The following is a 15,883-nucleotide window of genomic DNA, read 5'->3' as shown; positions in this document are numbered from 1 at the left end:
TTATTAAGTGTCAAAAGCTTCAGCACTAATGTATGATGCAAGTTCGTTTTACAATTCATAATTCTGTGTGTATGCTAACTATTGTCCTACAGCCCTACACTGACAAAATAAAACATGTAAGAACAACAATAAAGTCATGTGCTCAATATCCACAACTCTTCATTGCACCTACTCAACTCGACTGACATACGTACCCATAATTATGAAGATGATAAGCATTGAGCTAATATCAAATAAGGGCACCATGGTATTTTTGAAGATAAGTGTGTATAGGATACACTTTGTTATCTCATGGCTGGTAGAAATCTAGTCAACTTCATGCAGTTCTTTTGAAAAAATTATAAATTTTATACAATTCCAAAAATATTAAAAATTTGTTGCTCAAACAAAAGTAATACTCTTTGCTAGAATTTTCTATGCAAAATAATAATTATAGTTTTAGCTATATGAACCCACAAGCCAACATACTTTTACATAGATTTAAAAGTATCTCCAAAAATCTAGTGACTTACATTGTCTTGAGCATCAACAGGAGAATTTCTCTGTAGTAAAAGACGTGCGACTTCGACGTTACCATACTTGGCTGCCAAATGCAGAGGAGTAAACCCTTTCTGTTTATGGAAAATTCAAATAAGCAACACTAGTACAATTTTCCCTAAGCTACTGATACTATCAAAGTAACCATTGTTGTGATGTTATGAATACTGTAATTATAAAAGAATAGTGAGTTTCCAAGCCTCTTGAAAAGTAATTTGTTTTCTTAAACAAAATTATGAAAAGATTTAAAAACAAAAGTATCGTTTCAACAGAAAAGTTATAATTTTTCCTATACTAAAAATCTATTCCCAATAGGTACCTACCTCTACTCGCATATATAGCTATTCTCATTCAGTGAATTAACTTCCACTTACCATAAGATGAACGTGGTTCAATTGCATATGCATGCAAATCCTTGTGTGACAATCCTCCACAAACAGAGGTGTGACTTACCCTTCTGATGCATCCAATTCCATCTATTTGATTCTAATGAACTATTAATTTGAATTTTGGCAGAAGATGGAAGCACTGGTTTCCAGTTTGGAGGAAGGGTGGGAAGTCTAAGAAGAGGTAAGATACCTATCAAAAAATATTTTCAGTATAGGAATATTATAACTTCTGATATGGTACAGTACCTACCTCCTCTCACATAAATAACTAGAATCTCACGTAAAATATATGGAGGGGCTGGTGCAATGGAAAGAAAGAAGCATCCTTCAAAAGCATCTGAAAAACACCTTAAAAGAGTAGATCTTTGTAGTAAAAGATCATTAGTCGGAGACTGCAACATTTACATACTACGCACACTCTTTGTCTAGTGTGGAACCCAACATCTGGATAATCGGTATAGTAAAGATGTGTCTGTAAGTGTAAACTGTCTCACTTAAAACCAATCTGACAGAAACCACCCCCAGTGCAATAATATCCTTGGTACAAGAAAATCATTAGGGATAGCATAAGAGGAAGAACCATATCAATCCACAAGTTTCACCACCATGATTAACAACTCAGTTGGAGAAAACAAGAGTATAACTGAATGAGGAAACAGAGACAAATATAATACAAGTGTGAGGAATTATGTTGATTGGTTCAGCTCTGAATCCAAAAGTCTAACCACTGGGAACCAATATCGTTGCAGGGGTAAGAATTGGAATTTCAAATGAAGGGATGAACTGCAATTTTGACTGCTGACCCCACAGCTACAACATCCCCTCTGGTAAACCTGTACAGAGGTATCTTGTCATATATACCAACAGAATGCCACCACCATATTCTCACCTGAATGATTTTATCACTATTTGTATAATATATCGTTATCTCATTCAGAAAGGTGCCTCCAGAGCCTGCTATTATAGTGGCTTAGAACTGGAAAGTAGTAAAGACTCTTATACACCACTGGAAGGAAAAGAGAGGAGATATGTGGTGAAGATTCCAGAGGAATATCAACACAAGAAAAAGTGTAATGGGTGACAACAATAAATGAAAATCTGATGAAGAAGAAATCATGATATAGTGTAAATCATGGGAGATGAATGTATTAGATGAAGTCCCCATGCTCAACTACAGAATTTCCTCCAATGGCCAATAAAGATAAGAAGCAAGGGGAAAGATGCGGTATCAAATTTGATGAGAAGACACCTTTAACAGTTCTGGTGGAAAGAAAACAAAAAAGAATAAGCCAAATGAAATAAACATTGAACCCAATTGGTGAAAGTAGAAGAGGAAAGAGCACAAATAGAAGAAGACTGCCAAAAGATAGAATCAGGAACGGATCCCACAAAAGGAATCTGTGCAGAAATATAACAATGAATCATACAGATGGCATATAAAAGTCTATCCAAATTGGAACGAAAATAGAGATGAGAAAAAGAAGGAAGAGAAATAGGCAAAAAGGAGGTCTTACCCTTTCTAGCTGCCAAAGTCTTTAAAAGGAAGGAATGATTCAGATAAAGGAGAGGATAGGTAGGGTGGTAAGATGTTCATGAAACATGGATGGCAAATAAATCAGTTTGAGATAGTGCAGCCCAATAATCTGATAGCAAGGAGATCAAAGAACCCCAGTAGAAAAACTATGTGAGAAACTCAGACACACAAGCCACAGTAAGTTAATCAGCAGGGAATCCCCAAATTACAGACTAATGGAACATCTTCCATTTAAACTGATTCATCTCCATTAAAGAAGAATGTAAGAAACAAGCCAAAAGGAAACCTTTCCATAGGAAAAATTTCCTTTCCTCTCCAAGGACTGAATAAAACACACAAGTGAAGACAATGACTGAAATTGATAAAGAAGGGAGAAAAACAAGGGAACTGAAGGGAAAAGTTTTAGCTGTTTTAAATATGGAAACCACAATTGAGCTGGCCATTTCAAAGTAATCAGAAGGACTCAACACGGAGTGGTAGAGATGAGAGTGAAACAACCTGGTGAATTAATTAGACATGGAAAGAAGCCAAAAGAATTTGAGGGACCTATCCTGGCTGAAAGTATTAACAGCCAGAGCCTGAGGATGAGGTACTGGGGACCAAAAGAGGAGTAATTTGTGATTGAGAGATGTAGATGCAGGAAAAGAGTCAGCCTGACTGAAATGAGTGTCATAAAATACACCTAAATAGACACAATATTGAATAGGATGGAGGAAGAACTTCTCCCAGTTTGATTAACTAGCTCACAAAAGCAGAAACTTGAAGGAGTTCACCAGTATGGCTGGCTAACTCTAGTTCAGAATGAGTCAAAAATAGCTAATCATCCATATAATGCTATAATCACAGTTCCAGAACATAAAGATAGTGAACAACAGAAAACATAGTGTGGAAGCAAGCCCAAAGGATAGGGAATAAAACTGGTATGCCACCTGTGAGGATGAACTGAAAATACAGATTAGTCTATGTGGAAATAGGTATTTGTAGACAAGACTTGGCGATGTCCATCTTGGCTATCCATAAACCCTGTAAGAGCACCAAACCTAGGATAAAAAATAACTCTGTGGTAAAACTAGGCAGTTGAATGAATCAATTAAAGCAGGACAGATTGGTGATAGATCTCCAGTTTCTGGTTTTCTCGGGAACAACAAAGATTCTGGAATAGAAACATAAGGAAGTATGTAGAACAGATTCAATTGTCTCCTAAAATAGTAAATCTTGAACTTTCTTCAACAGATTTTGACCAGATATTGGATCCTGAGGCAGAGGGAAATGGGCATTGGAGATATGGAAGGGAGGGAAACAGGAATATGAATCCTTCTGATAAAACTCAAAGAACCCAATGATCATCGAAAAAAGCATGTATTGATGAAAAAATTGGCAAGAGAAGCTCCTGTGAGGCTAGAATCCACTGGGTAGTCACCAATACCATTAGTGATGTGACATGCATTTTCAAGGAAACAACAAAACGAGGCACCCTAATAAGGAAAAACAGTTAAGGGTTGAAATGGGGTAGGTCAACAAACTGTAATAGGTGCCATATTGGGTTCTGACTGAGATAAATAGACAATAAAATTGCAAAGGGTAGACTGCTGTTGTACTGATGTAACTTAAGACCCCAAGATTCATGGGTCATGTCAATTATGTAATGCCACAAAAATGGGGCAATACATAAATTTTGAAAATAAAATGCTAATAAACAGATATGAGTTATGGTTGATTCACAGCCTAAAAGATCTCAACAACAGAGAAACTGTAAATGCAAATCCAGAGCCTACGAAAACAAAGGAGACAACATTAAGGAAATTTTACATTTGAGATTTTTTTTTAACTTTTTGCTTCTTAATGCATTTAACAGAAAAATGTTAGTTATAAAATGCCAAAAGTAAGCCCCTCAGCACTTCAGTGAAAAGCCTCAGAAAGGAGATGGATGGTAAAGAGATACTGTAAAAGAATTGTGAGGGTAAAACAAAGGCAAAAAAAAACAGGACATGAGTCAGAGTTACAAGAAATTTAGGGACCAGCCCCAAACAGGTAAGACAGAACTGAACAATTGTTGGTCTAGAAACGAACAGTCTGCATGATGATATGCAAGAGAAACTGATCTGAACCCTATCAGAGGTGAGGCATGCTAAACCTGTATCTTAATTGTGAGACCAGTTGGTCAGCATGTACTTAAATATATGGGGAGTGAGAACCAAAGAGGAATAACACATCACATACCTGAAAACCAAGGTCCAACAAGATCATAGTAAGGCTTACTGAATCTTCAGGAGTGAAATTGGAAGGCATGAGAAAATCTGTATGTGGACATAGGTGATCCAAGTCCTTGTCAACTTGAACAGGCTCAGCATGTTCAGAAAGAAGTAGGGTGAGGTTCAGAATAGAGGTTGACTCAAAGAAAATTCAATATAACTAGAAACAAATGCTGAAAAATCTACTGCACTTGAGGCCTGTTACATAGCATTCATCACAGAGGTGTGACCTCTGAAGTGATAACATGAACTTTGGAATTCATAATCAAGAAGAATCATCCAATGCTGAAATTATAAATAATAATATGAATGTAATAAACTGGGATTAAATTCAAGTAAAACAGTCTGAATATATTGTAAGTAAATTAAATGAAAACCACTTCTAAGTACAAGTGCTGTGAAATAAAAAGTGATAATTCATTAAAGGTATATTGAGGAAGTCACTTGTGTCATGTGAGTTGATCATTGTTGAAGTTATGCATGATTATTTGCACAAGAGACATGTTGGAATTATTTGATTCTAATAGAGGGGCGCTGAAGACGTGGCATGCGTGAAAAAGTTTGCATATAGAGCACAGCACTAAATTAAAATAGTGAATCTTGAGGGTAAAAGTAAAAAATATTGCTACTTTCCTTTCTTTATGATGATAGTCTAGCTTCAAGAAAATGAATTCAAAAGCCTATCACCATGAATCTAACACTGAATTGTTATTCAAATTATTCAAATTGTGTCATTTTACATTTGTTATTTTTTTTGTTTTTACTTTCTTGTTTCTTAGTGCTTTGAATGGCAAAATGCTAGTCATAAAATGTAAGACATTTTTTCCAAATGGCAGAAATGATGAATAAAAGAATAAAACCTCATTTTACTGCCAATAATTTAGTCAATATATCCCCAAAAATCCCAAAAGATAAATGCATTTAATATGTAAATTACTTCTTTAAATAGCAATAATAGTCTTATATTAAATTCTGCTTTTATATATAAATGTTGAAGTTATCAACTGACACTGACAACTGAGAATGTTTGTTTGTTTGTTTTTGAATTTCGCACAAAGCTATTCGAGGGTTATCTGTGCTAGCCGTCCCTAATTTAGCAGTGTAAGACTAGAGGGAAGGCAGCTAGTCATCACCACCCACTGCCAACTCTTTTACCAATGAATAGTGGGATTGACTGTCACATTATAACGCCCCCACGGCTGAAAGGGCGAGCATGTTTGGCGCGACCGGGATGCGAACCCGCGACCCTCAGATTATGAGTTGCACGCCTTAAGACGCTTGGCCATGCCAGGGCCTGAGAATGTTATAGTGTTAATCCTAGCATCAAAGGAACATTCATTTTTAATTATCAGTAATAATAAAGACATGTTTTCATCAATATTCTGACAACGTACTTTTTCTCATATCTTAAAAATATGTATGTAAAGACAGTGATAACCAATTTAGACACAAAGAAACAAAATATAGTGTGCCCCTTTTATTACAAAAAACGTCTGTGCCGATAAACAGCAATACTCAAATGATTTAACACAAAACGTTTTCACCATTTAAAACTTTAGTCCATGACATTTTAAGCAATATCTTGAATCAGTTTAACAAAGGAAAAACAATTATTTTGGACTTTTTTGTTTTTTGAACACCAGATTAACAGTGCCCAAAATAAGTACTTAATCAATGTGCTTTTAAGTAGTAATATTCAATACTTTTAACACAACAGTGAAATAATGGTAACTCCCATTGCTCTGTAATATAAACACTTTGGGGGAGTGGACTAAAACACATGTAACAATGCACCATTATTTTCAACTGTAACAAGATCAGATTAATATTTGTGTGATTTGTAATTAACCTAAAAGTTTTGTCTGTACTTACTAAAATTATAAACAAACATTTACGAACAATTTTATGATATGTTACAAAGGAAAAGTTTTAAACCTTTGTAGCAACACTTAAAGATGCTCCATGTTCTATAAGAATAGATGCTACTTCTTCCTGGCCTTCTTTAGCAGCAATGTGAAGGGCAGTGTACAATTCTTTAGTTGTCGCATCAATTTCTGCACCATGCTGAATTAAAGCACTAATAATATTGACATTTTTAAGTCTGGCAGCAATGTGTAAAGGTGTCTGTGCTTCCTGTATTTCAAACAAAAATAGCAATTAGAATAAATAAAAGTCACTTAACAGTTCATTCCATATCTTGTACCTAAAGAATGTCTATTACAGTCAATTATAAACAATATCTAGAGACAATACTGTAAATAGAGATTTTCAAATGGTACAAATATAACCAGGCTACTTAACTGTTAAACTATAACTGTAATGAGATGTTAAAAAAGTACATGTTAAATCTTTAAAAACTCAACAAATGTTTGACAACTCAAGTCAAACTGTACTGAGATAGAAATTCTAATGGAGTGAAAGTTAACTTATTGTTCTTCCAGGTTATAAAAACATTAATTAATACAGAACTTCAAAGTTGGAAACAAATATAATTTCATTGAAATGATCCTCAGCTGTCATATAAGAAACACGGATAATGTAATAAAGATGTAAAGTGTCTCATGCAGTAAAAAATATAAACAAGTATTAAGAAGCTAGTTTATACCTTCTCATAAATGATGTGATATTCTGCAGTATTCATAATGAAATCCTTTTGTGTGATGTTTCAATAAAAAAGTATTCATGTTTCAAATTAAACTAATAAAGAGTATATGCATTAGTATTAATACTGTAAAAAACTAAGTCTATCCACACATTTGGCTCAGCACTATTATTAACATAACATTATTTAAACTAAGATGAAACAAAAATATATTTTCAAAATAATAGCTTAGAACTTAGTAGAGATTATTTATAAAAATCTCGAAATTCTAATAAAAATTAGAAAGTGTAGTAAAAGTTTTATCCCTCACACTTCAAATATTTTGCTGAAAAAATTTTGCCACCTAGCAAAAATAACTATTGCACACAAAATCTCTTCATTTACAATCCTTATAGCTTAACATATCTTGTTGACCAAGTCACAATTTCAATTTACAGTATGGCCACTTTGCCTTTTACTACTATTGAAGAAAAAGAGATGTCATTTCTCAAAACAAGATGCGATGAGACCTCTTCTATTTGGTGTTAATATTTATGTATCAGGTGTCTAGTTACTTTCTATCAGCTAAAAAAAGTTTAATAGTTACCTTTGCACGAGCATTGGCTTCAGCACCATTATGCAGCAAAATACGCACAATGTCAGTTTGGTTTGCACGAATAGCTAAGTGAAGTGGTGTTTCACCTTGTAATGTCTGTATATCGAGATCTGTTTCACTACGAATCAGAGCAATGACAATATCCACATATCCCATTAATGAAGCTACATGCAGAGGTGTCAAACCTGACTGAAAAATTCAATATTTGTTTCAGAAACTAGAACATTAATAAGTTACAGTTTCTTCTTACTAAAAAAAACCAAAAAACTATATTTTTTAAAGATATTTTATGTGTAATTACTAATATCTTAAGTTTCTAGGTTATGGTACAAAATCTAAACACAAGTTTACAAAAGGTAGAAAAGAATTAAAGCTTTGCTTCTCATATGGATGAAATAATAATAAACTTAAATGTACTTTTTGGTACCTTATTTCTCAAAGATTTAGAAGCTAACTACATAGATATCACACACACCCCATTCTACTAGAAAATATCTTTATAATATACTAACAAAATTTGTTGCTGGTAGATATACATTTCTGAAACTAGTATGTTTAAGCTTAGCCAAGTGCCAATTTCAGCTAAGATATTATTCTGTAAGATACCACATGATTAAGGATGTTATCTGCTGTTTCATGGGTTAACAGTACTGTATCCGTTATCACTCCAAGAGTTAAAGTATTTTATTAGTGGCATATGAAGCAGAGATACTTCTAGTTCTTGCAATCCACTGGTCAGCCACAGAAAAAATTGGATACTGAGAGTAGTTTTAGTGCTTTATAAATTCATTCCAATTTTAAGAGAGCTAAGACTGACATGAGTTCTGTTATATATTTGTTTATCAACTTGCCTAAAACTATTACTGAAGTTTGTTTGTTTTTATACAGGTAACTGAAGCTTGTCTCATTCTTTTCACAAGAAACTAGTCAATCAAATTTCATTTCAACAATTAAATCATTAAACCTCCCATTACTGCAGTGACTAAATAACTGTGTGTTCAATAATCTGAATTCCAAAATCACACAAAATTCAACAGGTATGATAACTCTACAAAGAGACAAACCACAGTCTATATTTACAGTACTCCAAATATATTTGTTTGTGATCTCATAAATCTATGTTGGCAAAACATCTCAAGCTTGTAACAAAAACAATTATATATATTCTTGAACACACCTTCATCAAAACAAAGGAAACCAAAACCGACCTTTCTTAGTCCTACTATTATGTACCAAAAGTAAACAATATTCATTACAGTTCAAACTGTTGTTAGCACATGTATAAATATCTTCTTCATCATTCAGCTTTAATGCTGTTTTTGTTAGCAATAAAAACAATTAGGAAAATATTTCATATTATAGTTAAAACTAGATATTAATAGAAACTTTGCAAATTAGCAAAAAATGGTCAAAGTTTGGGGTTTCATTTGTAACTACTAATGTGAGACTATTTCTGTAACCCTTATTTAATAAAGCACATAAGCCTAATTAATAATACATATCACAGCGTTATATTATTGTGTAGAAAGACAGACCAAAAGTACTTTATCCCCTCAAAAATATTAATCAACTGTGAATCATGAAGAAAAATACGGGGAAACTTCCAAGTTTTATGGACTTCTTTAATATTTTATAACACTGGTCATTAGAAACTAAAGTGAATTTATTAAGACTATATTCATTTCTTAGGCACTAAAAGTTATAATAAATGGTGTTAGTTTACTATTTCGAGTTACAAAACATTTTGTTTAATGTATGACAACAATGGATGATGCTACTGTTTAACTTTATCTTCATATAATGAATAACATTTAATATATAATGATAGGAAATATAGTCTAGTGAATCAGTGAAAAGTAAAGCAATACTTAACTATGAAAAGTACATTTCAGAAAATTCCTTGTAGTTTCAAGAAACGTGTGTGACGTTCCAGTAAAATACATTATTATAAGCCCTTGTGAGAGATCTAAAGGAGCTTCATACCTCAAACTTATATTGTATGGTTCTTCTTTTTTGATTTCCATATCATACTTGAGAGGGCTATATCATCAGAACATTTAGTATGTATGGTTCTACTTTCATAACTATGAATGAATACCAAAGTAATATATTCTTTTAAATCTTCTGCCACAACCAAATCATTTGGAGTTAATCTTCATTCATGTGATAGGTTTTATCCACTTTATCAAAAAGCCACCTCCAATTTTAGTGAAAAATTAAGTTTATCATTGTTATTTCCATTAATAAGGAAAGGACAACATACATCATAATATTAAGTTGCACGTCTAAAAAAATATTACTTACACTTCAATTATTTACTTCATTAAATCCCTGCATTCAATATTTCAAAAAAATATGAATTTACACCATTAACAGATAAAACATCTACCTCTGTAGCAGCTTTAATAGATGCTCCATAGTCAAGAAGTAGTTCTACCACCTTTAATCGATTCTTTTTACAGGCAATGTGCAGAGGTGTAAACCCATTAAGTGCTCTAGCATTTGGATCAGCTTCACAGTCAAGCAATAACTTTGCAACCCTCAAGTTTCCACAATGGGCTGATACATGTGAGGCTGTGAGAGAATCCTACAATGCAAAAGTAAATTATGTCAGTTTATATAACCTCCAATTTTAATTCTGAGTTTGTAATAAAGAAACAGTAAACAAAAAAAAAGCTTTACAAAAAGGTTAAAATGAACAAATTTATACACTGTTAATGTAATAAAATGTATGTAACATACATAATTACTGATCACTAGATGTTCATATTTGTATATATACTGATCAAAATAAATTAGAGGTTCATAAATTACTTGCACATATTTGAATACATAAGAATAACTACTCACAAACTACAAATAAAAATGAAATTCATTGTCTTAAAACAAATACATAATACATCAAGCTGTAAAGATGTAACTGTTCTGAATCAGATTGTGACGTGTCATATCTCTTAGCCAAAAATTTACTGTCACAAAACAAATATATAATACATCAAGTTGTGAAGATGTAACTGTTCTGAATCAGACTCTGACATGACTTTTATCCTGGGAATGTCAGAAGGTCAAATTTAAATGGCTTACTGAAACATTGAAGAGAAATCAGAGATAACTGTCATAAGTTTAAGAACATTATACTGATTGACAAAATGGAAGATTTACAGAACTACGAAATAGCTAGAGATTTGGTTAAAAAATAAATTAGGAAATCTGAATGGGCTTTCGAGCAAAAGCTGTTTGATAATGTTAAAGCTAATAGCAATAATTTTTTTAAGTATGTTAAATATAAACAAAATATTAAAATGGACCCAAAAAAGAAGCTGAAAAGTTTTCCTTTTGAAGACTATATGACGATGGTTGTGCTTTTAATTGTTTCTTCTCTTTTTATTTCACAAGAGAAGGTGTCAGAAGTATTTCAGGAACTGAGCACCTTAAGGACACTATTAGGATTGACCTGAATCATGTACAAATTAGTCCCTTGATGTCAAAAAGAAAAACTGAAATATTAATAATAGATAAAGCACCAAGACCAAACAATACTTTTTTGCTAGTTTTAACTCTGTGAGACTAAAATGAGTCAATTACATACAGAACTGCTAAATGCAACTCCTACTTTTAAATGGAATATTAAGAGTTGCCCTGAAAATTATACACCTGTTAGTCTTACTTCTATAGAAGGAAAAAAATCTAGAGAATCTAATAAAAGAAATTCTGGAAAAATAATCTAGTGAAATATAATACAATATCATGAAAGAAAATCAACATGCATTCACAAACGAAATTTTTTTCTCTTACTAGCCTGTTAACTTTTTTAGGGAATTATGTTATCTACATGACAGAAAATGTGTAGACTTAATAAAATTAGATTTTAAAATTATCAAAAATAAAAGAATTAGCTATGAAATCACATCAGTGGGAATTGAAAAGACCTAGAGGTTGAGTATATTGTATTAAAACAATTATATAAATAGAAGGTGTGTATTGGTGAATCCATACTCTGTTGGTCTTTATTCTGTACAAAGTCAGCTAATCTGTGTAGTACAAAGTGTCTAATAGTAATAAGAGTTCACTTTGACCTTTGTGCCTAATCTTTTGATCCCTAACTTGTCCCCTCTCATTGTACCCAGGGGTGATCATGAATAGCTTAGAAAATGTTTTGTAGCATGCTTTGTGCTACTTTAGAAATATTTTACATCTAGTGACCAGTAGAAAAATGACACAAAACTTGTTACAACTATCAAAATACATAAGTTCTGCTAAATGTCATCATATGCTGACATTTTTCTGTGTCATACAGTTTTCTACAGTTGGTCTTTCTTTGGATATGTCATGGAAGCAACTTGTGTCACTTTTCCTCCCTGATTACATCAGGTATTATTGCCAAGATTGAGAATAAATGTAAAGAGAGTCTGGAATATCTATCATGGGAACAGTCCAATCCCACACATGAAGTCAGAGTAACAACACTGACGGATGAGAGAGAGTGAGGTTTAAGGAGCAGAGGGAGTGACAGTGGTAAAAAAAAAGGAGGAGAGGACAGGAGAAGGTGCAATAAAGAAAACCATGATTGAGCTGGCTAGTAAAAAGCTATCAGGAGGACACAATACAGTGAGTGCAAAATAAGATAAACACAAGGGAGAAGATAAGTGGAAGGGTAGGCAGAAAGAGGAAAGTTGTACCAGTCCTTATGGAATGAATCCCAACTAAAGTTGAAGGAAGAGGAACAGGGGATTATATAAGGAAAAGTAGGATATTGGGAAGACTGGCAGAAACATCATAAATTACAACTGTCCAGATGAGAACACAGCAACTTTAAACACCAGAGGAACAAGAAAAGCCTGCAGACAGAGAGATTCAAGGGTGTGTGAACAAAACCTCTACTCCAACTGGAATTTCACTCACCTATTAACATTGTTTTTTCTTTCTTTTTCTTTGATGTTGGCTTCTCATTATATAATTGCTTGTGTAATACCATGCGTACACACGGAAATAGCACTTTCACGTTTAGCAGAGGAAATTTACAAGAAATGTTTGTTTACAGTGATAATAAAGAAATTGTTATATATTTCAGAATTTTTTTCATCCATGGGCACTACAGTCACATACTTGAAATAAGTTCTACTTTGACCCAAAAATAACCCCTGGCTATGGACTCGAATGTAAAACAAATTCATAGAAGGTATTTTGTTAGGCCTCAAAAGACAATCCATGACAAGACTCGGGGCACTGGGAATACAACAAACTATTAAGCATCTTTGTATAAAACAGACTCAGAAAAAAAAGTGGTTTTTAGTATGGAAACAGGAGGAGTGAGACAAAGTGTCTCCCCTGGTAATATATGAAGGAGACAACTACAGAGTTGATTGTATGCATAATAAAGAGATGTCTATAACTGATCCTAAAAGAAATCCAAAATTAATTGTACTGCAGGTCTAAAAAACATGAGCAGTCCATTGTAACTGTTTCAAATGAGCATAACCCAAAAGTATATGATTCCAAAGAAGCCCAAGTACCCAAAAGAGACAGAGAACCTCTGCACAGTGGAGACAAGAGAAGATATGACATGAAAAACCAATTGTTTTATGTCTCTTAAAAGAAGAGTAGAAGGCTGGAACCTAGAACATATAAACTACAAAACACCCATATGTGATGAAATGAATGTGAGATGTGACTCCTCCAAGATGGAAGTATGAAGCTTGCTGAGGCAAAGCTAAAAGAGAAAATAACAATACAAAATGTCCACCACCTCGACCATCCCAAGATTTGCTGTGAAAGACTACAGTAGAGTGAGAAATTTCCCATGACAAAGCACGGGAAGACAGAAACCAAGCAAGACATGAAGAAAGTAAAACTAAATACCTGCTAACAGATTTTCTGGGAACCATAACAAAAAGAGAAGAAAAAACCTGGAAAAGGATGAGAAACCCATCCAACAGAGATTGTAGCCATTAGAGACAACACTGCTATGAACCAACATTGGCAAGAAACAAGATTCCTTGGAGAATGTAAAATAATAGGAACAGGAAACATTGGAAGAGAAGAAGAAAACACAAAGGTTAATTTTCTCTCATAGAAATCCCAGTATTCAACAAATGGCCACAAATGGTTGATGTTTAAATGTTTCTGCATATTAAATTAGGTTTGCCTTCATAACAGCTTTACATTTACTTTGCAATAACATAGATTTAGTTAATTCACAGACTGTATAAACACCTTTTAACTACTTTTTTGTTACTATGGGTTTTATTCTTCGCTTTTGTAAATTTCTTTCTTTCAACTCATAAAACTGTGTCGAATACTGTTTCATACTCTGAACACTACTGTAAACACCAATACTTTATTGTTTACATATAGTTTTATTAAATAAAGTTATATGCATGTAATTCTATTAAATAAAGTGTTACATCTATGCGAGTTTGTTTGCCTGATCTTGTAGATTTTTTTTTCCAAATAGACCAAGATTTCTCAGACTAACACATGATAACTGCAAGAAAACACAGCTTAAATGGTGTGCATGGAAATGACAGAATAAGGAAAATTTCACTGAAGGGCATGAAAACTACCCCAAATGTTTTCCAGATTGCATCTATTTAAATTTAAAATACAAAATAAAGCTTAAAGTTTGGCAAAAAACCTAAACCCAAATACTTACTACAGTTACATCATCTACTGGTGCCTTATTATTCAGCAGTATCCTAGCACAATCTACATGGTCACCTTGGGCAGTCATATGCAAAGGTGCAAGACCATTCTAGGAACACAAAAATGAAGATTCCTGTATAATACCTTGCATTTATTAATACTGATCTAAAATTACTGTGTTACCTATAGTATCTATTTAAACATTCCTTATTAACCTAACTACAGATTAATTCTACCTCCCCCCCAAAAAAAAGATATCATAGGGAACTGTATTAAACAGCCTTTATAAAATATATGCTTAGACTTCTGCTTTTACTTTCTTACAAAAACAGTAGTTGAATAAGCTAAGATTAAAAATATGTAAGATGTGCCTTAATCATTACTGGAACAAGCTGTTACCATTCAGGGCTACATAAAGCTGTATGAACAATTACAGTTCTGTTTTTAAAAACTATAATTATGACAAAAAATTTTAATTAGTACCTACAACATTACCTAATGCATAACTGAGTTACTGTATTCAAGTGACTGCAGATACATGCAAGATCAATTAATTAACTTTTATATTCAAAATAGTCTTACAGTACATACCTTCACCAAGCCAACATTTAGATGATGTCTGATATAGTAAACTTTTAAAAAATGTTAAACTGAACTTTTTTTTCTGGAATATAATAAGGATGATTCAGATTACTAGAACATAATTTGAAAGTTTCTCACCATTCTTAATTTTCTAATCTACACACACACACACACACACTGGTTAAACTTTGCATTCAACTAAAAAAACGACTAAAATATCACAGCAACGAAAAAATTAAATAGAAACTAGGCACTGAAGAAGATGAACTGTGTAACACTTATTAAAAAAAAACAAGAATTAATAATAATATGCAGAAGGCTGTAGAAGACACTGTGAATGCTTAATTCAATACTTCCATCAAAGATAACATATGCTGTTACTGGCAGAAATCATGAAGAAAAATCTGAGTAAGTTTTATTATCTGTAGAATTCTCTTAAAAGCATTAATTTTAGATTCATAGCTGAAACATATAAGCCCTCCTCCTGAACATTATTTTCCTTATACAAAACAACATTATTCACAATTAAATACACACATTAGTTTACAGATATGTGTATACTTATAATCAAGTTCTTTTTCTGTGTATGTATATTCTAAACTGTTAATCATATTTAAACAACATAAACCTCATTAGTAAAAATATAGTTATACATAACTTTTATAAAATTTCAAATAACATTCCAAATTTAAAAGAAACATTTCAAAAAACTCATTTTATTTTTAACAATTCTTCCCATTTCAACAACAT

The 15,883-nt window shown here is 32.7% G+C and overlaps 1 protein-coding gene across 14 annotated transcripts in view; it reads right to left on the bottom strand.

The window, feature by feature from the left end:
- LOC143255805 (uncharacterized) overlaps nucleotides 1–15,883 on the bottom strand; it is a 158,842-nt gene that overhangs the window by 76,360 nt on the left and 66,599 nt on the right. For all 14 annotated transcript variants that reach the window (XM_076512057.1, XM_076512058.1, XM_076512063.1 and 11 more), the window contains 5 exons: nucleotides 14,562–14,660; nucleotides 10,299–10,496; nucleotides 7,901–8,098; nucleotides 6,648–6,845; nucleotides 513–611 (listed from right to left, as the gene is read on the bottom strand). In XM_076512057.1, coding sequence (XP_076368172.1) covers nucleotides 513–611; nucleotides 6,648–6,845; nucleotides 7,901–8,098; nucleotides 10,299–10,496; nucleotides 14,562–14,660 — 792 coding nt within the window. The remainder of the gene's footprint in view (nucleotides 1–512; nucleotides 612–6,647; nucleotides 6,846–7,900; nucleotides 8,099–10,298; nucleotides 10,497–14,561; nucleotides 14,661–15,883) is intronic.

This window comes from Tachypleus tridentatus, chromosome 7 (genome assembly GCF_004210375.1).
Source record: "Tachypleus tridentatus isolate NWPU-2018 chromosome 7, ASM421037v1, whole genome shotgun sequence".
In the NCBI taxonomy this organism is placed as follows: domain Eukaryota; kingdom Metazoa; phylum Arthropoda; class Merostomata; order Xiphosura; family Limulidae; genus Tachypleus; species Tachypleus tridentatus.
This window is presented reverse-complemented; position numbering and strand designations above follow the sequence as displayed.